We start from the raw sequence: 21,275 nt of genomic DNA, 5'->3' as shown, positions 1-21,275 counted from the left end.
GGCGCCGTGACAGGACTAAGGCCGCCGCCAGGCCCCGCAGCGCTGGGGGCGACTCGGCCGCCGGACTACAACTCCCACAATGCCCCGCGGAGAGGAAGGGCGGGGCCGCGCGGCACGCTGGGAGCTGCAGTCCTGCCGCTCGGCGGGGCGCCGGGAAGAGGCGGGGCGCGCGCCCGGAGGACTACAAGTCCCGTCGTGCCCCGCGCGCCGCCCGCCCGCCCGCCCGGACTGCGGTACCGGGGGCTGTGGGCACCGGGCAACCGCCGCCAGCCCCCCCCGCCGCCGCCCGCCTCCCCCCCGCCCCCCCGCTCCCCCCTCCGCCCCGGGGGACCCAACCGCCGCGGGGAGCGGAGCGATGGGCGGGGAGGACGAGATCGTGCGCATCGCCAAGCGGCTGGACAAGATGGTGGCCAAGAAGAGCGCGGTGAGTCCCGGGGCGGGGGCAGCGGCCGGGGCCCCCTTTGGGGTGGGGGTCCCTTCCCCCAACCCCCCCTCAGCGCCCCCACCCGTGGTGGGGCCTCCTCCTGAACGCCCCCCCCTTTGGGGTGGGGGTCCCCCGGCCCCCTCAACGCCCCCCCTTTTGGGGTGGGGGTCCCCTCGTCCAATGCTCCCCCCTTTGGGGTGGGGGTCCCCTCCCCCAGCCCCCCTCAACCCCCCGTTTTGGGGTGGGGGTCCCCTCCACCAGCCCCCCTCAATGCCCCGCCTTTTGAGGTGGCGGTCCCCTGCCCCCCTCATTGCCCTCTCCCTTTTGGGGTGGGGGTCCCCTCGTCCAATCCCCCCTCCTTTGGAGTAGTGGTTCCCTCCCCCAGCCCCCCTCAACCCCCTCTTTTTGGGGTGGGCAGTCCCTCCTCCAATGCCCCCCCTTTGATGTGGGGGTCCCAGCCCCCCCAAGCACCCCCCTTCCCCTTTGGGGTGTTGTGGGGAATCTCCCCCTTCCCTGTTCCTGATCTGGCAGTGGAGGGGCCTCCTCTCTGGTGCCCCCCCGTCGCTATTGTGGTGGTGTGGGATCCACCCTGTTTCCTTGCACCACCGCTGTTGTGGGGGCTGCCTCCATATTCCCCCCTTATGGTGGGACCCCCCCCCAGCTCAGCACCCCGGGCTCTGCCTGCTCCCTGGCTCCCCTTCCCTGCTGGGCTGTTTCCCTGCATCCTCAATCCTGCTGCCCTCTCCAGTCGGGAGCTCTTGGAGGGGGGGATCTTTGTGCATCCCCCCAGCGCTGACCTGTGGCTCTATGTTGTGCCCTCAAGGAAATCCAGTGCTTCTGTATTTACCTCCTGCAGCCCTGTCTCATGCAAGCACCGCTCGTGCTCGCTGTCGGGCGGCCCTTGGAGTGCCAAGGACTGGCCTTACCGCTGCCTGACACCGGCGGTTCTCGCAGGGTGTATCATACCGCTGTGCCTGTGGCCGGGGGTGGCGTGGGGGGCAGAGCGGGGGGTAGCTCTGCCTGATGGGACGTGCCCGTTGGTGCTTGCGCGATTCTGTTTGTGCTTGTACAAGTGCCACGGCAGCGAGCTAGGCGGCAAGAGGTCGTGCTGGAGGTAGGCTCTGCATCTGTGTCTGGGTGGAGGGAATGGGCCTGTGGGGTGGGGAGGGCCATGGGGGGATGTGGGTGAGAATGGGGAGGGATTAGGGGAAAGCGGTATTTGGGCTATGGGGTGCTGGGTGTGGTTGTCCAGCTTCAGGCGGTCTTTCGGATCCTGGACTGGGCTGTGGATGGGGGTGAGTGCTGGCTCTTTAGCAGCAGTTTTAACAATCCAGAAAAATGTCTGGGAACTGCATATTTAGTAGGGTTCTAGCTGCTATGCTTTTACCAACCACCTCACTTGTAGAGGGTCAATCATTCTGGAAAGGGAAATACATACTCCAAACAAAGCATCCCGTTAGCACTCATCTTGGTGACTGATATTTTACCAAACAGTGTGTGTGGAGGACAGCATTCGGAGATGGGAACAGAGACCTTTCTACAACCTGCTTCTGTTATCCTTACCGTTGACCTCAAAAAGCATCCTGTCATGCCTACAGAAAGCCTGTCTTGCTGTCCCATAGCCTTCCCTTCAAGCAGCCCTGTGTTGTGGTTAGCCTGCAACCTGCTCCCATTGACAGCAGGTTTTTGATGCCACTGTTTAAATAGGAAAGAAGTAAGTTTGCTGAATTTACTTCCAAGCTTCATAGAGAAAGAGGCAGCTTCTTAAATGAGCTGTCTGCAATGCTTCCGGTTAGTTGGCATTTTATATGGTACCGAACCATATATGTGTGTTTATTGTATATTAGCTAATTTGCAAACTCTTCCTACAGGATGATTTCCTGGAGTACCTGCTTGTTGCTCTAATTTGTGCGGATCCCCATTTATGGAGCCAAGTGGCTCCATTTCTTACAACGGACACAGGAATCAGGCCATTTTGTATGTTAAGATTTGTTGTTTGTATTTTTGGATTTAATGGACTCGGTCTGTGACTATTGGAGAAACCGAAGGTGTGAAACTTGCCTGAGTGGAAAGTCTCTCATTCTGGGTACAGCAGTGCATGGTTTGTGCTGGAGTGAATTGCTCGTGCACATTGAAACCTTTGACTTTGCTTTGGTCCGGCTTTCTCGGCCTCTGTCCCGCAGAGTGGCCCTGGCAGATGGATTGCTTCTTGTGGAGCATCGGAAACAGCCTCTCTGCGCGGGGAGGAAGGGATCTGAGGACAGTCTGTCAGTGCAGGCTGCTCTGCGTCCCTGCAATTATAGGCTCTGTAGGTCTTGTATTGCAAATGGGCCTGGAGTGGTTAGTATTTTAAATGAGCTGTTAGATGTGAACACTAGAAGGCCTTGTTTGATAGCAGGGGGATGGGAGGAAACTGCAGGCTGAGTGGAGACTGACATGTTCCAGGCTGTGGTCGGCTGAGAGCGCTACTGAAAGCAGGCTTTGCCAGTGCTTCTGTCCCTACCGTTTGTCTCTGAGACTAATGTTTTTGAAATATGTACAGGTTACCTGGTGAGATGTTGTTTGGATCTGGGTTCTTGGATGCAGAGTTGGTGCATAGAGGCTTCATGAGTTGATGGCTTTGGTGCTGGTCTCAGTTCTTGTCCTGAGCGGAGTGATGTGTCAGTAGCAGTAAACTAGGAAGCAGCTACTTAAGTTTCGCACCGTAGAAAGAAGATGCCTGTAGCTCTGGCTCTGGGCAGTGGTTTTGAGCTTTGGGTGAGTGATTGTGAAGTTCTTGCGCCTCTGCTAAACTGTTTTTGCAAACTTACAAGCATCGCTGATCTGGGCCCCCAAAATACCGAGTCTGATAGTAGGATTATTCCTGCAAGGCAGGTGTTGTGCTGAGGGCACAGCTGTGATTCAGGGTGTATCTTTCAGGTGCTACAAACATCAAGCTTTCCAGATAAGGGTAATGAGTTAGTGCAACACTTGTGCCATTTGCCAGCCCAGATCTGTAGCACTCCCATGTTTTTTTATTTTGCTTATTTCAAGATCTCAGGTGCGTCCCGGGTTAAAGGATGTATTATTTCAGTCTGAAACTACAGTCCCAAAAGTAGCTGATTTCCTTGCTGATGTTTTAGGGAAGGTTTGCTGGGTTCTTTGCCCTTTGAATTCAACTTTCTAAATTTATGCCCAACCTGATACATTTCTTTATGAAAAGCGGAGGCACTTTCACTGTTAGCTTTTTCTTCTCTGCAGGATGGTGCAATGGATTTGCTGAAAGAACTCAAAAGTATGCCTATGACTCTGGACTTGCTGCAGGTGAGTTGTGCAGCTGAAAACTGCATCTGGATGAACCAAAAATGTTGTTTAAACGAACTTAATGGGTTCCCTCTGACTTCTTGCCTCATTCAAAGCATCAAAATAAACATTGCATCTAGAAAATAGTACTGAACTGTGGCTTTGGACTCGCAATTAAGTGGCTTTGGTGCTTTGGTAACTTTATGCACTCTAGATGAGGCGAGTGTGGGTAACTACTCAAATCCTTTCATGGATTTCAAAAAGAGGGAAAAGCAGAATAAAGTAGCAAACATAAAGGGCCATCATGGGTGTGGTTGTTGAAATCTTTGTAACAGTGATATTCAGGATGCTCTCTATGGGGAGGTGTGAATAGAATAACAATTCAGAGATTAAGATATGCATCCTGGATTTTTTTCCAAGCTAAGCTTTAATTGTCACTTATAGGTGTGTAGAAGAGGTATTTGTGGGTGATTGGAAGCCAAACACATGTGATCAGCTTGAGTAAGCCAAAGACTTGCTCTTGCTCTTCCAAAGCTGGAAGGAAATGATCATTCTGCAGGTCTCTGGATAGTATAGATCTTGGTCATTGCTTTGGATTGTGCTTATTTCTGATTTTGGTCAGTAACAAATAACTAGTCTGCTCCTGAATGATTCATTTGAACGTTTACTTGCAGTCCACCCGCATTGGGATGTCAGTAAATGCACTGAGAAAGCAGAGCACAGATGAAGAAGTGATATCACTTGCCAAGTCGCTCATCAAGTCTTGGAAAAAACTTCTAGGTAAGAAAATAAGCATGTTCCTGTCAGATTCAACTTGCTAAGTAGCTGAATTCAGCTGGAGGCTGGGTTTCTCAAGAAAACTCATCTATTGATCTAGATAGAATATTTTATCAGGTCAGCTTTTCAGATTGTACCCTCTGTCTTCAGAGTTTCATGTCCTACCATGCATTCCTCTAGATTTAGTTCCTGTTGTCAGCCTAACATCTAGCTTTTCCGGGAAAGTGTATTGAAAGCTTCAGGACTGTTCTGGACATGTATCTGATCATATAATTAGCAATGTTAGCTGTAGAAACAATATCTGTACTTTGAACCCTCCACGACATTTTCATGTGTTGTACTGCATTAAAACAGCATACGCTGTCAACCTTGTGTAACGGCTTGGAAAGAGAAATGCTGGAATGCATTTTGAATCATGACCTTATTTTAACACCTTTGTAGGCAAATTCACACTGACTTTTTCCTGCTGGGTAGGCTTTCATGGTGATGGACACTGATAAGCAGAAGCTTGTAATTCTGTTTCAAAAATCTTAATGCTGATATAGCACAAACTAACCAACCTCAAAATTGCAGATAGAGAGCTTACAAATATGGTCTTCAGTGATTACATTTGTGTGGTAAAAAAGAATCATTGGCAGTGCTGAGATTGGAAGGGCAGCTATACCTGTGTCCTGCTAACAGGGCAAAGAATGTGTCTCCCAGTCTATGCTACTGGCAAAGTACCTCGACATGAAATTCAAACATCCTTTATTTTTAAACTGATAGCTTGGGTAGCTCTGTGTAAGTGAAAGAATAAGAACAAATATGACATGGCATTTGCTTCAAGTGAAGTGAGCGGCTGGTTCTAATGTGCACCTCAGAATGCCCCGTTTCTTGACAGACTAAATGAGTGTTGGAAGTGCTGTTTTCCTCTCCTGCCTGGGGCTGGCATTTCAAAATTGCAGTTGATGCTTATTGGCTAGGGTGGGACAGTTTACTGCTTGGGTTGATCTTTTTCTACAGTAAAAATGAAACTTCTCTCCAGGATTGTGCTATTGGCTTTCAGCAGCACTTGGGAAACATGAGAAATTGTACTCCCAGAAGGGCTTGCCCTTACTGGCCCCTAAAATGTCATTGGCATGAAATACTGCTTTAAAAGTGGTGCTTTGGAGAACCTGATCTAATCTGTACTCTGCAGCCAGGGTCTTGCACAAATAAACCTTTGTGATGAGGCATGTCTTCTGAGGCAGCTTACCTCCTAGGCAGGGAAGGTGATTGCTCCCTGCTTTCTGGCTAGGTGGGGGAAACCTGTTTGAACTCCTTTCTGCTCAGAGGCAAGTGAAAGGTCTGAAAGTGTGGAAGGCCCTAAGGGTCTTCTTTCTCCTTATTTTTTTCTGAGAATAACAACTTGCCTTAGGCCGACTCTGTTCAATCTCTGACACAGTGAAGACACTATTTAGTATATGCAAGGTTCTTATGTAAAGACCAATTCTGAACCCTTTAGCATCCAAGTTTGCTTTTTCTCTTTCCTTTTGAATATAGATGCTTCTGAGGAGAAAAGTGAGGAGAAAAAGAAAAACCTGTCCTTGCCAACATCTTCCTCAAAGGAGACTAGCTCAAGAGACCAAAGGTAATGCTTCCCTTTAGCCAAAGATGATACTCTTACATAATTTGAATTTTGTCATGACATCTTGTGATAATTTTTAACTTTAAGTGTCTGAGCCAGGAATTTGGCATGCTCAAATGCCTGGTCAGATACACCAGGAGTCTAGACTTCTGCAGTGACCATCTGTGTGGTGTTCTTACTTTAAAAAAAAAAAAAAAACAACTGAACTGTAATGCAGAAATAAACGTCTACAAAATACAGTGGCTTTAGTGAGTTTTTTGTTTTTATTCATGACTTATTTCTTGTTTTTCCATTCTTGGTTTTGTGTTGTTTTTTTTTTATTAATAAAACATTCCTCTGGGTATTTTGTGTTGCATTTTTATATTTTTGCTCATTTCTAACTTTGAACTCCTTTAGAATGAAGATTATTTTTGGCCTTTGCAGTCTCAAGTGATGGATGGGAGTGATATTCATACATCACTGTAGTAAAACTTCCATTTCTTTGTCCTCTTCTCAGCAAGTCCCAGCAGAAGTCCTCTTTTCACTCTGGACTGATGTCCACCCATCTAGCAGGTCTGCTGCATGCTTGCCCCTTGTCATGCATTGAATGTTGCATCCTGTTTCCACTGTCTGCAGCTACACTTGCTAAGCCGTGGATTGGAAGCAGTGTGATTTAAGGGGAGGGGGCAAATGCAAGTTTAAAAAGCTTTGTCCTAGACCCTTTCCAGAGGTGAGACTGTTCTCAGCCTCAGATCCTAGGAGATGGTGTATTTCATAGGTTTGACAGTTTCTGAAATTCGCCAGAGGATTTAGAGTGTTAATACTACATTCCCTCTGGTTTGTAGACTCTCTGTCCCCGTTAGTCACCTCTCCTGTCGCTCCACCCCTTCTTTCGTTCGCTCGGGCCTGTCTCAAGGCTTGATGCTTTGGTGTGAGCCTTCTCACCCCTTGCAGCTCTGCAGAGGGCCGGTGATGGAGAAAGCTACTTATGCTGAGCTAGAGAATTTCAGTTTGTTACTTGCATCTTTGGCTATCTCACCTTGCATAAAATATGAAAAATACAATTCCAAGTAACTGTTGCAGTGAATGTATCAAGAAGACCTCACAGCCAGAAGAATTCAGCTTTGTAGTAATGCAGAACAACCCTTGAGCTAGGGCAGTCTAGTCCCGTGTGTGTGTGTGACACAGCGGCAGTCTGGCGTGGGACGGACGGTCTTACTGGGGTAAGAGCAGTAGGATGGAGTCTCCCAGCTGCTGCTTCCTTTTGTGCTGTTGAAAAGAGACAAGGGTCTGAGGCTGAAGAGCAGTCAATGGTAGCTGAGAAGGGTTTGCTTATAAGCTGAGAGAATTGGCCTGACCACTGTCACCTGGTTTGTGATGCTGACACTTTCTCTATATGACAGGTATCTGATCCTTACAGTCTAAAATGCTGACTAGTGCTCCCTTCCTGAGAGGAGGGGAAGCTGCTGTAGGACTGATAAGGGTAGAACTGAGCCAGTGACAGGGGTAGGAGCCTTTCTGCATGCCCTGGCTGGTAAAGGGGAGGCAGCTTTCCCTGCAGGGTAAGGGCAGAAACCTGAGTGGAAGCATTTGTCTGCTGTTCCTGATGGGGAGAGGAGAGGGCAATTTCCTTCTGAAGCTCACACGAAGGAGGACTATGTTGCCTTGCACTTACTGCCTGCCCTCACCAGTAGTAAATGTCTCTGAGTTCATGCTGAGTTTACCTTAAAGCTGTTTGTACGCCCATGCCAGTGATTCATGCGCGGTTGTAAAGGAAGGGGTAAGTATTACGAATGTGGCTGATGCTGCTCACGCCAGCAAGCAGTTCAAGGAAAAGGGGAACCTCTGATTTAATCTTTGGAAGATGTGCCTCAGGGGACGCTAAGCCTAGAGGGAAGGAAGTGTGATACGTATCCCTGTGTGCAGTGGTGGTCGACATTCATGAGCGAAACTAGCTGGGTTTGCTTGGACACCTGCTTTGATGGCTAAGGCCTGTAGTAATTTCATTCAAAGTAGCACGCTGGCCATAGGTACAGAGGCAACCCACCTGCTATTTCCCTGCTTTAGTGAACAGTTACCATGGGGTATGTGCAGTGGGGCTTTCTGGCTTGTGCTGCTAACCTTCACTGTGCCTTGAGGGTATGCTGCAGTTATTGCATTTTTTTTCCCCCTTGATGCTTTCTACATGTACTCGGCCTCCAGCCTCTTCTAAATGACAAAATGTGCCCTTGGTTTTCTAGGAGAAATAGAAGCAAAGGGATTAGTTTAGCACAGATCCAGAGGAGGGTAGCTCCTGGTGTCAGTCTGTTGAACCCGGCTCTCTTTGCAAAGACAAGACTGCCTATTCTCTAGTGGTGCAAAATAAGCTACTAATCTGCCTTGACAAAAAAATAATTTATTAGCAGCAAAGAGTCTTTGGCTTTGCTCTCTAAAGCACAGGCTGTGATGAAGGGAGTCTGATTCATTGCTTGGTGCCTGATTGCTGGTTCAGCTGAGGCTGCTATCAGGGCCCAAAAGAGATCAGTTTGCATTCAGATATTTCAGCCTCTTAGTCTGATAGATTTTGGCTGGGGCTTCCTCTACTGTCAGGGAGAAATATTTAAACAGCTCTTGGCCAGAAACTTGCCTTGCTCTGGAGCACAGATGTAGAAATCCTTGCGTAGTGACTAGAGAGCTAATGCTGCTAGACCTGAAGGCTTCTAGCCAGCCAGTGTGGAGCTGGCACCTGTAAAGTTATATACTGTGTTACTGTAATCCAAAGCATATTCTGTTGTGCTGTGGTATTTCAGACCATTAGCATAGTACCTTTTAATGGGGTGTGCCTAATGTTTCTCTCTCTCTGGCAGGGTGAGCTTTCTCTTTTCTAGGATTCTCTTAAGCCTTTATTAGGAGTTTTTGGATTTGTGGCCTGAATTCACCTCTTCTGCCAGTTTCTCTTCCAGTGCAGCTGTGAGTTCTGCTTGTGGTCCTTGCCCATTGCTTTGCCACCATTTTGTTCTAGCTTTTCTTTTTTTTTTATGCATAAGCTTTTGTTGTCCGGATAGACTTACAAGCTCCTTCTCTTGTTTAACAGGAACAGCGTGAACCACAAGGATTTCCTGAAATAAGTCTTCTAGGTGTGTTTGAGGTCTATTTTCCAACTATTCTAATTATAAACTTCCAAGGCCTAATAAACAACTTTCTGTACAGTCTTTGGAATGGCTGAAGTCTGTTTCATTTCATTCATGAGTGATCATTTGTCATCTTGGTGTCCGATAAGGCTCAGATGGAAGGCGCGAGGAGCTGATTTAACTCGCCTGCAGTTTAATGCTTCAGTCCTCTTTTATTCTGCCTTGACTCACCAGTCAGGCAGCTGTTCTACAGTATTTTGGGGTACCTTGAGCAATAAGATTCCTGGAGTAGACTCCAGGGACTTCTCTTTAGAAATAGGCAAGAAACAGCTTTCCTGTCCAGTGGAAATTTGAGATTTCAAAGCGTTTCCTGTCTTGTAGTTGGACCAAGCCAGGCATGTCAGAGTATTTTTAGTTATTTTGAAATGGCTGATGGCTTAGTGATTAGGACACTCAGGTGGGACAGGGACTTCAATCAGTTCAAATTCCTACCTTACCTCATTCCGATCTGTGACTTTAATATTTTCCATTCTGTGAGGGTTTGAGCTGCTGGGCTGCTGCCTCTTCTAGAGTGAATCTTTCTCACTTCTAAACTTGCATCTCTCTGCTGCTGGGAGAAGGGCTTTGAACCTTTGCCTCACCAAACTTCTCCAAGCAGAAGTTCCTCAGTTTTCTTCAGGCTTTTTAAAGATGCTTATTTGAGGCCCCATGTGTGTAGGTGAATATTTCTTTACTCATCACCTAATAGAAAGGGGAAACCGATCTATCTTGTCTAGGTATTTTCCCTGCCTCTGGGGTATAAACATCCAAATATCTAAGTCAATTGCACTTGTGGATAGAGCCTTCTTGAAAATCAAATATTATCTGCATAAATATTAGTTTAAAAGCCTGGCTTTAAGTATTGATGCTTGGTATCCTGGCTTTATTTCCTGCATGTTAGGATCCTGGTCAGCTTTGTGGTTTTATATATTAACTGCCACAAATAAGATGTGATGAAGGTCACTGATGGGAGTTTACATGTAGTATTTTGCTCTGGGAGACCTTAGTGTTACCATTGCTTGCAAAATGAGACAAAGAACTTCGGAAGTTAGAAGAGCTCTCAAGAAGGTATCACCTGCCACCCCCTTCCTAGGACATCATGAACTCTGTCCAAGCTGTTCCTGACAGGTCTTTCTCTAAGCTGCTCTTTAACAACCCTAAAGACCTTGGGATAAGACATTTCCGTAGCTGCCCTTGACAGTCTCTTCCAGTTCATAATGCTCCTTTACAATTTGAAACCTATTCTCAACCAAAATCTCTCTTGCTTCAGGTTAAGGCCGTTGCTTCATGTTCTGTCTTCAGCAAATGTGGAGGATGTTTCCCACCATCCTCCTTTGCAGCAATTTTGCAAGTATTTCAGCACTTGTGTCTTCATAGTCTTCTCTGCTCTAAACCACTCCCAATTCTTTCAGTCTTTCCTTTTGTGTTGGGTCGTGTTTTTCTAGGCTTTTTGCCTTTGTCTTTTGGAAAGTCTCATTTTTGCAAACTATTTTGTGCAAGAAAAAATTAGCCTGGATTTTCAGAAGAGTTTTCCTGAGTTGTGTGTGATTTGCCATATATACCCCCAGTGTGCACTATAAAGTGTCTGTAATCTCTGCATAGCTTTTTAGGTATGAGAGTGCCAGTAGCGATTTGTACATCCCAAAGAGGAGATGCTCATCGTCTAATTGGTTATTTGCAAGCTAAGTTGTTTCTTATTTTTTATTATATGTGCAGTGTAAATCCTACTGAATGTTTTTAGTTGTTTGGACACCTTACTAAATTTGTTCCTTAATAGCTGCATGCAATGCTGACTAGTAAAACTAGCTGATAACTACAGTCTTTTTATGCATCCACTGATCAAAGAGAAACACCGCAAGCTCACAGTATAATTTCCCACGCATCTATTTCAACTGAGCAAAAAAATCATCTTCCAGCTATGGCTTGACCTGAACCAGTTGTGCTGGATGTGCAGTGGTGGATGACTCTGAAAAGGGGGCATCGCGAGGTTTTGCACTGTGAAAGTCCCGTAGTCCTAACGATGGTCTAAGAGCTTTGAGGCACTACAGAGCCAGACCGGATTTGAATTTAACAGTAGCAAAGTGTCCCAGGATCAGTCCCCGAGGTTGTCTGGCTTCCAGCATGACACTGCTCTTCTCAGGGATAACTAATCCTTCCAGGACAGCATAGTGGTAGTTCCTGTTCATGAGAGTTTTATTTTCAATGGCAATAAAAACTGGCAGTAGTGTCCCAGCTTGATGGTAATTGTCAAGCCACTTGGGTCTTCAAGGAGACATTTCCAGGATGACATGGGTGAAATATCATGGATTTCTCTATTTTTTCCTTTTTCTCTGTTACTGCATTAATATTACCCAGACACTGGCAATAAATACTGTGCATTTTATGGCCCAAAGACAGAGCAACCTCTGCTGAAAAGTTTGCTGTTTTGCTGCCTAGATTTCAGAGCTCTATAAAATCATCTGGGAGTCATAATAGGCCAAATTTTTCATCTGCAGTATTCGTGAGGCTAACTAACTCTCTGCACAGATGTTAGGCTTTATAGGCAAGATGTCTCAATGCCGTAGGTGTACACCGAGCTGAACTGCTCTGTGAAGTTCCTCCTCTGGCATGCAAATCTCAGAGCGGTGCGTGCAGGCTGAGCCCATGCGGTGATTCAGCTTGCCTGCATCGTGCGGTAATTGTGCATGCAGGTCTGGGCTGTGATTATGTGGCTTTTGTCTCAGGCTGGCTCCCCCTGGCAAATGACCTGACCGAGGCACAGTCACAACAGGCAGATGTTTGTGTTCCCTTGCCTGGGCCCACAATTGCTTGCAGATGGAAAACGAAGTTCTTTTTGCAAGTGAAGCGCTATCAATTTGTCCCCTGTCAGCCTGGCACCTGTGTGAACTGCATGTGGTCATGCAGGGATGCTCTTCTGTGAGATGAGCAATCAAAAGTCTTGTCCAGAGCTATAGGGAAAATAAAAGACCCTCTGATGTGTTATGCTGTGTTTTCAAAAATACCAGAGCTGAAGGAGCCATTTTCTTTCTTTCTCTTAGCACGGAAGCTGCAGGGCTGGTTCTTTACAGCTCCTTGTTCTGGAGGGGTTCACATAGCATGCTCCGATTTCTGCCCCGGCCGGCAGCCTGCTGTGCTCCTTGTCAGCTATAGAGAGCTGGAGTGCTTTTTAGTTTAACTGTTCTCCTTCCCCGCTGCTGACATCTCAGTAGTAAAGGATGTGAGTTGAGGAACCAGCTCAACACCTGCTGAGATTGACCTTAGTGGTGGCTTCTGCTCCCTTTCTTCTGAGAGCAGTTAAGGACAAAGAATATATTTATCATCTCTTGGGGGACTCGGTGTCTTGCGAAGTAAGAGAGAAATGACGAACCATGCATCTGCGCACTATGATACCAGACCGAGCGAGTGTTGGTGGTCACAGGAAGTCCTGACCCTGTCTGAGTTACTGACAATGTCCAGTGGCTTCACAATATTTTCAATTGATGACCAGTAGCTGTGATGTGGTTAGCAGATGTGCTTAACGTATTAAAACATCAGAGTCCACAGGAGAGCTTGTATCTGGATTGATGATGTTGACTGCTGTATTGCGCTGTATGCTGATTTGGGGCATGTATCTTTGCACTGTTTTTCCTCTGACTGGTTTTGTATTATAATTAACAGGGTGCTTGGCCACATACCTGCTCATCCCTTCACTGCTCTCAGTGACCTGAACTGAGACATTCTGACAGGTGAAGTTTCTCTTTTAGCTCCAACAAAAGGCAGGAGCCTCCGAAGACTCCGACCACCCCCAAAATCACCACCTTCCCTCCAGCACCCGTCACCTGCGATGCTGTCCGCAACAAATGCAGAGAAATGTTGACAACTGCTCTACAGGCCGATGGTAAGTAATAGGGGAAACCTTGTGTTGTCTAGTGTGCTTCACAGCTCCTGGTGCATCCTGACAGAGAGATCTCTGCGTGTAGGTCAGTGCCAAATTAGGCTCCTCTGAGATATGCTCCTCTGGAGCAGCCTCATTGAAGGATTATTGCCATCTAGCTCAGTCCAGCTACTGGCCACCCCTTTGTTAGATTTGCTGGCATTGCAGCATTTCCAGACACTTGCGTACGAACCTGACTTGGGCTGGGTCCATGGCAATGCATCAGGCTATGGCTGTTAGGAGTTGTATGTGCAAACAGGAGTGCTCTGCTCTGTTAGCTAAGCCAAGAGATTAGGTGGAGTTGCCTTTTCAGTATGAAGCAGGGATCGTAAGATCAGAAGTTTGATCTCCAGGTGTGCAGGTATTTTCTTCCCTTTCTCATTCTCAGTCTTGTCTGATTGATGTATAGTGAAGCTGACATCTGTACTTCCCCTTGGGGCACAAAATGAAGCTGTAGTTAATATATGGGATTTGTCAGTAATAGAGTTTATGCCAGTCATGTTCTGCGCTTGAGACTCCTCTGTCCATGCAGATCGGAGCCGCGCAAAGACTGTGGTCCTCTGTGGACTGGGCTGGAATTCATCTGTCTTCGCTCAGGATGTGCCATCTGAAATCAGATGCAACTGCAGGGGCTCGGCATCTCTGAAAGTCAGATCTTAAATACCTCAAAATACCTCACATGCTTGTATCCAAACTGCGGGTACCTTTGGAAAATTGGGGCCTGTCTAAGCACTGCAGAACTATATTAATTTGGAGCCAAGGAATGTAGACGGCAGATGGAGAGGTTCAGAAAGTCATCATTTCTGGCCTTTCTGTGTTTGTGAATATATGTTGCATTACATACTTTGTGTAACTCTTAGCAAAACCCTTGCTATATGGAGCCTGTGAAATAGTCCCCTCAACTCTGTTGCTCTGCTTAGCTTAGCCCTGCTCTGCTCTGCTCTACCTTCCCCTGCTTTATGATATGGGTTAACATAACCAGTGTCCAAACTCCTACAGTTACTGCGCTCTGTATCATGCTGTTTAATTGACGAGAAGAGGTGTGTGAAAGAAAAGGTAAGGTCAGATGGAGCACTGAGCTGAGAAGAGAAATGAAGGCTCGACTCCAGCACTGCATATTTTCAGGCCCTATCAGTTTGTTGATCTGAGTGGAGCTGCTTCTCGTTGACACTGATGTCCGCTGAGAATCAATTCATGGCTGTATATGCATGACATCAGCTGTACCAGGACTACACTGGATATTGGAAAACTGTATTTATCGGGAGCCAGGTTCGCGTTGGCTTTGTCCAGTGCGTTCTATCTAGCCGAGAGGCAGAGGGCGTAAACTGGCTGGATTTGTCTATTTTTATCACTGCTCTTTTCAAAAAAGTCAAAGGATACCTAGAGCAAAGGCCGAGATGCCATTTGAGGTCAGGAGCACGTAAATCAAAATAACAAACTATGTAGATTTGTCTCTCGAAAATATGGTTGCCTGGTTGGAAGTAATTGACCTCATGTTCCTCTTGTCTTACAGATGACTATGTTGCCATTGGTGCTGACTGTGAGCACATAGCAGCCCAGATCGAAGAATATATCCTTACTATGTGGGGCTTTCTCAAGGACCTGCATGAGTGGAACCCCCAGGCCATGAAATTAATGAGCTCAGAGGAAAAATGGGACAATCTGCTTTCTTTGTATGAATGTTGTGGTGCAAGTCTGCTTGTCAGGGCTCTGGCTCGGGTTCCAGCTCTGCTTGGCTGAGTCCTGAATCACTAAGGAAACACCAGCATGGTATTGGGAGCTCAGGGTTGATCCCCTGCTGGTGTGATTGACACAGTTATTTCCTTCCTGTTCACACCATAGTGGACTTTCAGGCCCCAATTTCTCCATCATGCCAAAATGCTATTTCCTGCTCCCAGCTCTGCTTCCAGATACATGCAACCTCCCTATGCCTCCCTACTGAGGAGAGTATGCTGACATGGGGCAAAAGCGATGGGGAAGATGGAGCGGTGAGGATCAAGTTGCGCGTAGATTTGAGATAAGCCGACAGATTGCTTGGTATGGGGGCTATGGGGTAGGAGGTGCAGCTGGATTCTGTTAGTGGAGGGTTATGTGGCTGCCTTGCCGAGAAAGAGATCAGGTAGAGGAACTTGAGCATAACTGAAAGTAAAGATTATTTCCAGCACGGGGAAAAGGCCAGAAGGACTGAAAGCCCCTGGAATCTGGGATTGCATAAACCTGTTCTCAAATCCAGTGTTAACCTCCCAGAACAGACCCTGTGTTTGGATCCCAGCACCCTCCTCTGTGTCCTGGCAGCAGTAACACTCCCTGCTGTACATGAATGGTGTCGAAAGTGCTTGGAGTTCTCCGAGTTGATTGCAAGCTCCTTGACTGCCATGTACGCATATACCAAGATATCAAGAACACTGACATGAAGTACAAAAACCGAGTGAGGAGCCGCATCTCTAATCTGAAGGACTCCAAAAATCCTGAGCTGAAAAAGAACGTGCTGTGTGGGGCGATTACCCCCGAGCAGATCGCAGTGATGACCTCAGAGGTGAGGAAGCCAGAGGGGGGTTCATTTCTTACAGGGGCTGTGTCCTGTGGATTGGCTTGAAGAAAGAGGTTGATCTGCTGACAGGGCTGCACATCTCTTGAGGTGCAGCTCAGCAGCTGCTGCCAGAGTGCATGGGGAGGAAGTTAGCAATGGGATTTTCAATGTGGAGAGTAGTCTTTTGGGACTTTAGGTCATGGAAGGGGGCTAGATATCAACCAGTAACGAGAAACGAAAGACTTTCTGGCTTATTACCTATCCATTAAGCCATCCTGCCCTGTTGTTTCTTTCCCCTGCTGTGGGTGTGGTGGTAAAATTGGACAGATGTGATTTTATTGCTTTTTTGAAAGGAAATGGCCAGTAACGAGCTGAAAGAAATCAGGAAAGCTATGACGAAAGAAGCAATCCGGGAGCATCAGATGGCCAAGACGGGAGGGACGCAGACTGACCTCTTCACCTGTGGGAAATGCAAAAAGAAGAACTGCACCTACACCCAGGTTAGTCTTCTGGCTCCTATAGCCTCCACACCATTGACCTCCGCACAGGACATTGATCTGTCATGGACCTGAGCTCTTACTACTCTCTGTCAGGCCCTGCAGCACAGGACAAATATTGCCACTGATGGCGAGCAGCTTTTTGCACACTCAGGCTTTCTAAAACATGATGCTGATGATTTTGTGCACCTCTTTCCTTTGAAGCTTACATAAATTATTTTCCCCATTTGTGTAAATGCTGATTTGCATCTGGAGGAGCAGGGGTTATGCATCACCAGCCAGCGAGGAAGCTTTCAGGAGCTGATATATGGTGATGCTGCTTGCTGAGCAGCTTGAGAGTGCTTTGCACTGAAAGCAGGTGCTGGGAAGACCTTAGGGAAGTGCAGAGATTCAGGAAAGAAAGAGAAGTGGGTAGCATAGAGAAGAGAGACTGCCGGGACCAAGGCAGGTGCATCGATGGTATTAAAAGTGCAAATTAAGGCTGTAGACAAGCTGCAGCTGGACAAATCCTGACTTATTTAAAATCAAACAACATATAACAGATGGAACATTATAGTAAAGAATAAACAAAGCCATAGTGTGAGCAGTCAGAGGGCACTTGTTTTCCTTGACGGACAGCTACTAGAAACCTCATGCTTTGCCAGTGCTTTTTGGTTCCCATGTCCGCTCCAGGCATCTGGAGATAAATGTGCCTTTCCTCTGAGTCAGGTTTTTAGAATGTGCAGATACTCAGAAATGCAACTGCAACCACGCTTTTGCTCTGCTACATTTGCTGAGTGGGTACGCACAAACTGTGCGTGCAAGTGCTGAGTGAAATCCCTTAATATGCTCGGTTGTAATGTGCAAGCACAGATGTGAGCCAGGCAGCTGAGCAGGGATTTTCCTTTGGCTGGACAGCAGTCTTACATCCCAAAGGCTGGCTCAGGAGAGGCCTCGCTCTGTGAGCACGTCCCAGGAAGTCAGCTAGAAGTACTGACGGAACTGTCTGTCTCGGTTGCATCAGCAGCTTGTGGGACCCTAGTTTCACTTGAAGTGGACTGGAGTCTGACCGCCTCGTATTGGAGCAGGTCAGGACAGGATCTTCTAAATGTAAATTTCAAAAGGTTTTCTGTATTTTTATTAGTTTTCCAATGAAAAGACAACCACCAAATGTCTGGTGACTGAGATGTTCTAAATTTCAAGTAGATGAAGTGGCGTTTATAAAAACATTCAGAGCTAAGCAGTAACATCGGGTGAGAATTACAGAATTTAGCTATCCAGCATGCTTGCAAAATATGCTTAATTTGCATCCTGCAAATACTGTGACTGTGCACATTGGGTAATTACACTCATAGATCACCATAATTACCTCTCAGCATAGTTCTTCCGCCTGATTTATGCAGGGAGTGCCAGTATTTTCAGTGTAAACCTGGTGCCTCGCGGTATTTAAATGCCATGAAAATCTGAATTTTAGCAAAGTATGTGTGTCTGGCAAGAGCCAGTCAGAGGCAGCAGTCACATCTGGGTTAAATAGCAGAGCTCCTTAATGGCTCAAATACAAAAAAGAGTAGAAATGTGCAGAACCAGGTAACCCAGACTGTGTTCCTGTGGGGCTGGATGTAGGACTGGTGTGTAAAAGGGAATGGCTTGAGTGCTTTTTTATGTGTTGCTGTTGGAACATGTGCTTGATGGGCTGAGAGTTTTGTAGTCTCAGAGCTGACTGCGTCCAGTCCCTGGAAACAGTGTGGAGAGCGACCAGCTGTGGGTATGTGCACCTCCAAACAGGCAGCAGAAGGGGTGAGGAGGGACACCTCTGCTGCCCCAATGCCCATCACTCCAGAGGGGCCATTAGATGGAGTCTCCTTGAATAGCAGCCACTGAACACTGGTGGCACCGTCTGCTTGCTGCTGCCATTGTCACAACCAGGAAGGACAGGTTGTCTTCTGAGCAGACTAACGCTGTGCGAGCTGGAGCCAGTCTGGTGCTGGTGGAAGGCTCTGGAGTAGGCAAGGGGATCTCTTGCAGTAGCATGATTGCCTTGGGGTGCTCCTGGCATGGGGAGCAATTTCTCTGCTGTAGGTGGATGCGCAGGTGCCCCTCACATGTACATTTTTGTGCCTGGTGTAGCCCTCCAGTCCCCAACAGTGGCCTTTCAGTCCTGGAAAGCTGGGCTGCTCTAGTCCATACCCACTGGTCACTGGGTGTGCTGGCAGGCAGCTGCTGATGGCACTTATCTAATATGTTGTTCATGCTTAAATGGTGTAAACAAACATTTTCAATAAAATGTGAAGCCTGGTTTAGCTACAGAATTGGAAAGTCTCCTAGGAGCGTGAGACCATATGTATTTAAGTGTATATTTGTGAGTAAAGCAGTAATCAGGTTCCTCTTACATGTAGGCTCCTTTTGCCCTCCCAGACCTTGGTTCTTCAGTGATTTCTGACAGTGACCAGACGGCCAGCATGGATCCCTGGTGGCTGAGTGCACGAGGAGCTCCAGCTCCCTCCATGAGGCCACGTGTGATGCTTAGCTCTCACTTCCCTTGTGTCCTCCCGCAGGTGCAGACCCGCAGCTCTGATGAGCCCATGACCACCTTCGTCGTGTGCAACGAGTGTGGGAATCGCTGGAAGGTAGCACACCAAGGATATTACTGGCACTGAGGGGTGTTAGGGTAGCTGCACCCACGATACTGCAGATGCTTAGCTGCTGTCCTCAGAGGTGCTTGCCAAACACTGACTGGCTCTAGCAAGTGATCTTTCCTCCCAGCACAGAGGCAGGAGCTCCTGGGTTCATCCCATCTCTGCAGACCAGCTGGGGTCATGTCTCACTTTCTCGTTCCCTGTCTCCCTGCTCACCTACCCCGTTCTGTCATGACCAACTTCACAGTGCGTTTCATGCTCCCTGTGCCCCTCCAAGAGATGGTGGTGATGACAACATTTAGGATTTTAAAACTGCTCTTTTATGCTGTGCGCAGAACTCGGATGTGAGCCGAAATCTCACTGCCCATTAACGGTGAGCAGAAATGGCACCGCTACAACGTGCCAGCGCCACAGCTGAGAGATTCCAAGGGGAGCTCTGTTTAGCCCCTCCAGGGGCTGAGCCCTGCCTCTGCAAAGTCCCCAAGCCCTTGCCAGCTTGAGAAACAAGAGCATCACCTGGATCTCTATCTTCTCCTAGGCGACAAGCGCATGACCTGCAACTCCCCTTGGCAGTGAGGTTTTCTAATCAGGGTTTAAACTCCCTTCTCTTGCAGTTCTGCTGATATGTGCCATGGCCCGAGAGCGGCAGCCAAACGCAGATCAGAACGCAGCCTCCATACTCCAGCTCCCACGGCAGTTGTGTATTGTATCCCAAGTGAGTTTGCCTTGTGTCACGCACTGCGAGCGCAGCTGCAGGGAGGCCTGCCTCTCTGCTTGGGCCTAAGTGGAGAGCCACAGTTGTGGGTTGACAGTTTAGCAGGAGAGCTCACTAAACACACTTAGTCGTTATTTTCTCATCTAAGCAAGTATGGTAATTTTTTCTTCAAAACTAATATTAAACATTTTTGTCAGTTTCTGACTTTTATTTGAACTGTGTGCATACAGCACTTTGTATTTGCGACACATGAGATCTTGGTGGACAGTCAGTGTCCAGATGGATGAGGGCTGGACAGTGCTTGGACCACCAGAAAGCAAGAAGCTGCTTGTAGGTATACCCTCAGTGCATGAAGGCTTGCTTTTAATCAACGCATGAGCCTCAAAACACTGGGCCAAATCGTGGAGTGGCTGGGCGGGCAGTACTAGCTTTGCTCAGCTGGCTGGAGGAGGCCTGTGGTGGAACACAACTTTTGGGGCACAGATTAGATGATGCTCTCCAGCTCATTTGGAGATCAGTTGACTTTGCACCGGCATGGTTTAGTCATTTGGGGCTGGATTCCCTGTGTGGGATACATACCTTGTGATCTCATGCCTTTAAACGCCAACAGCACAGGCTGCTGCAAAGATGAGATCAAGGACATATTATCCAGGATGTAACAGACTAGAAACAGGGTGACACCAGTCACCAAAAAACCAAATGGTTGTTACTGTGGGGCAGGAAAGAGAGTGCTAGGCACAGATCCAGGTGAGGTGAGCATTTCCTAGGGCTCCCGGGCTCCCTCCCTCCGTGGAAGGAGTCCCCTGTAGCTGAGGGCTCCCTTAGCACCGCGTTAGGGCCAGGGACAGTCAAGGCTGTGCCCTCACAGGCAGGACCCAGCAGCCAGTTGCTGTTCCTGCTGGCTGAGCTGCTCACCTTGCTGAAGGCTGCTCCCCGTGACCAGCTGCTCCTGATTGCCATCATCCAGGGAACCTGGGAACAATTAATCTTGATTTAGCAAGAAACCATCAATAAAGCAGGTGGAGGGGATTCATTGGCTGGTGAGGGTGTTAAAAGGAAGTCCCAGACAGCTCCCTGTTTTTGTGCACTCTACTCCTAGCTGGGCTGCTGAGAGGCAGGCTGAGGTTTTGGAGGGGCTTGCTGAAGCAGCTCGGAGAGGGAGTTTTGGGGGGGAAATGCTGTAAATACAAGAAATTATCCAGAGGTCCTGAGCTGGGAGAGACAGGGATTACAGAGATCAGTAGGGGCTCTTAGCTCTGCAAATGGATGAGGTTTGAAGTGAGTCTGTAGCTGGTGCCTGGAAGCAGGGAGATGAGGAAGAAGGGAGCTGGTAACAAAGCAAGTCTCAGGTGCCAAGTCTCAAAATGTGACCTTGTGGGGTTCCTGCAGGATCAGGCTGTTTGTGTGGGGGTAACTAGACCCTGGCAGGAAACTCTTTCTTTCCTCACAGCAGCTTTCAGTCTGATACTCTTACAATCTCTCCTCTCTTCTGAGATTCCTAGCTCCTAACTGGGAGTGCTGCGCAGCGCTCAAGGGACCCCAGCAAAGCCTCCGAGTTTGCAGCAGCTCTGGAGCAGTCCTCTGCACTTCAGCTCTTGCTCAAACGTGGTACAGGAGCATTCGCAGTTGCATCTTCTGTTGTGTTGCTCCCCTGCTCCAGAGTGAAAAACAAGTATTTCCACTGGCTTTTCAGCAAGCCAGACAGCAGACGCTCGTCAGAGATCTTTGTGATGGTTAGAGAGGAGTAAGCAGCCACATGAAAGCAAGGGCAAACCCGTTCACAGCCCC

At 47.9% G+C, this 21,275-nt stretch overlaps 1 protein-coding gene and 1 long non-coding RNA gene across 3 annotated transcripts; both read left to right on the top strand.

Annotated features, from left to right (window-relative positions):
• The first annotated feature begins 209 nt into the window (after positions 1-209).
• Positions 210-19,703, top strand: TCEA2 (transcription elongation factor A2). Of its 2 annotated transcripts, XM_064521631.1 has the most exons (10): positions 211-424; positions 3,665-3,727; positions 4,381-4,486; positions 6,005-6,092; positions 12,961-13,094; positions 14,644-14,700; positions 15,512-15,666; positions 16,014-16,160; positions 18,692-18,763; positions 19,387-19,703. In XM_064521631.1, the coding sequence occupies exons 1-10, from the start codon at positions 356-358 to the stop codon at positions 19,393-19,395; spliced, it is 900 nt and encodes a 299-aa protein (XP_064377701.1). In that variant the 5' UTR covers positions 211-355; the 3' UTR covers positions 19,396-19,703. The 2 variants fall into 2 exon arrangements, with proteins under 2 accessions (XP_064377700.1, XP_064377701.1); XM_064521630.1 differs by having other exon boundaries at positions 210-424; positions 18,692-19,488.
• On the top strand, positions 6,099-9,259 carry LOC112979030 (uncharacterized). The gene is made up of 2 exons (XR_010391951.1): positions 6,099-9,017; positions 9,142-9,259. It is a non-coding gene; the product is annotated as an uncharacterized LOC112979030 (long non-coding RNA).
• Positions 19,704-21,275: the final 1,572 nt, after the last annotated feature.

The sequence above is a fragment of the Dromaius novaehollandiae genome, chromosome 16 (genome assembly GCF_036370855.1).
Source record: "Dromaius novaehollandiae isolate bDroNov1 chromosome 16, bDroNov1.hap1, whole genome shotgun sequence".
Taxonomy (NCBI): domain Eukaryota; kingdom Metazoa; phylum Chordata; class Aves; order Casuariiformes; family Dromaiidae; genus Dromaius; species Dromaius novaehollandiae.
Note: the sequence above shows the minus strand (reverse complement) of the source record. Positions and strands in the feature narration are given on the sequence as shown.

What these genes read in the sequence shown, in the direction of transcription:
- TCEA2 (XM_064521630.1), top strand. Translation starts at nt 356, where the DNA reads ATGGGCGGGGAGGACGAGATCGTGCGCATCGCCAAGCGGCTGGACAAG. An exon ending in TGACTCTGGACTTGCTGCAG is followed by an intron (nt 3,728 to 4,380) that starts GTGAGTTGTGCA and finishes GTTTACTTGCAG; the next exon opens with TCCACCCGCATTGGGATGTC. An exon ending in GTCTTGGAAAAAACTTCTAG is followed by an intron (nt 4,487 to 6,004) that starts GTAAGAAAATAA and finishes TTTTGAATATAG; the next exon opens with ATGCTTCTGAGGAGAAAAGT.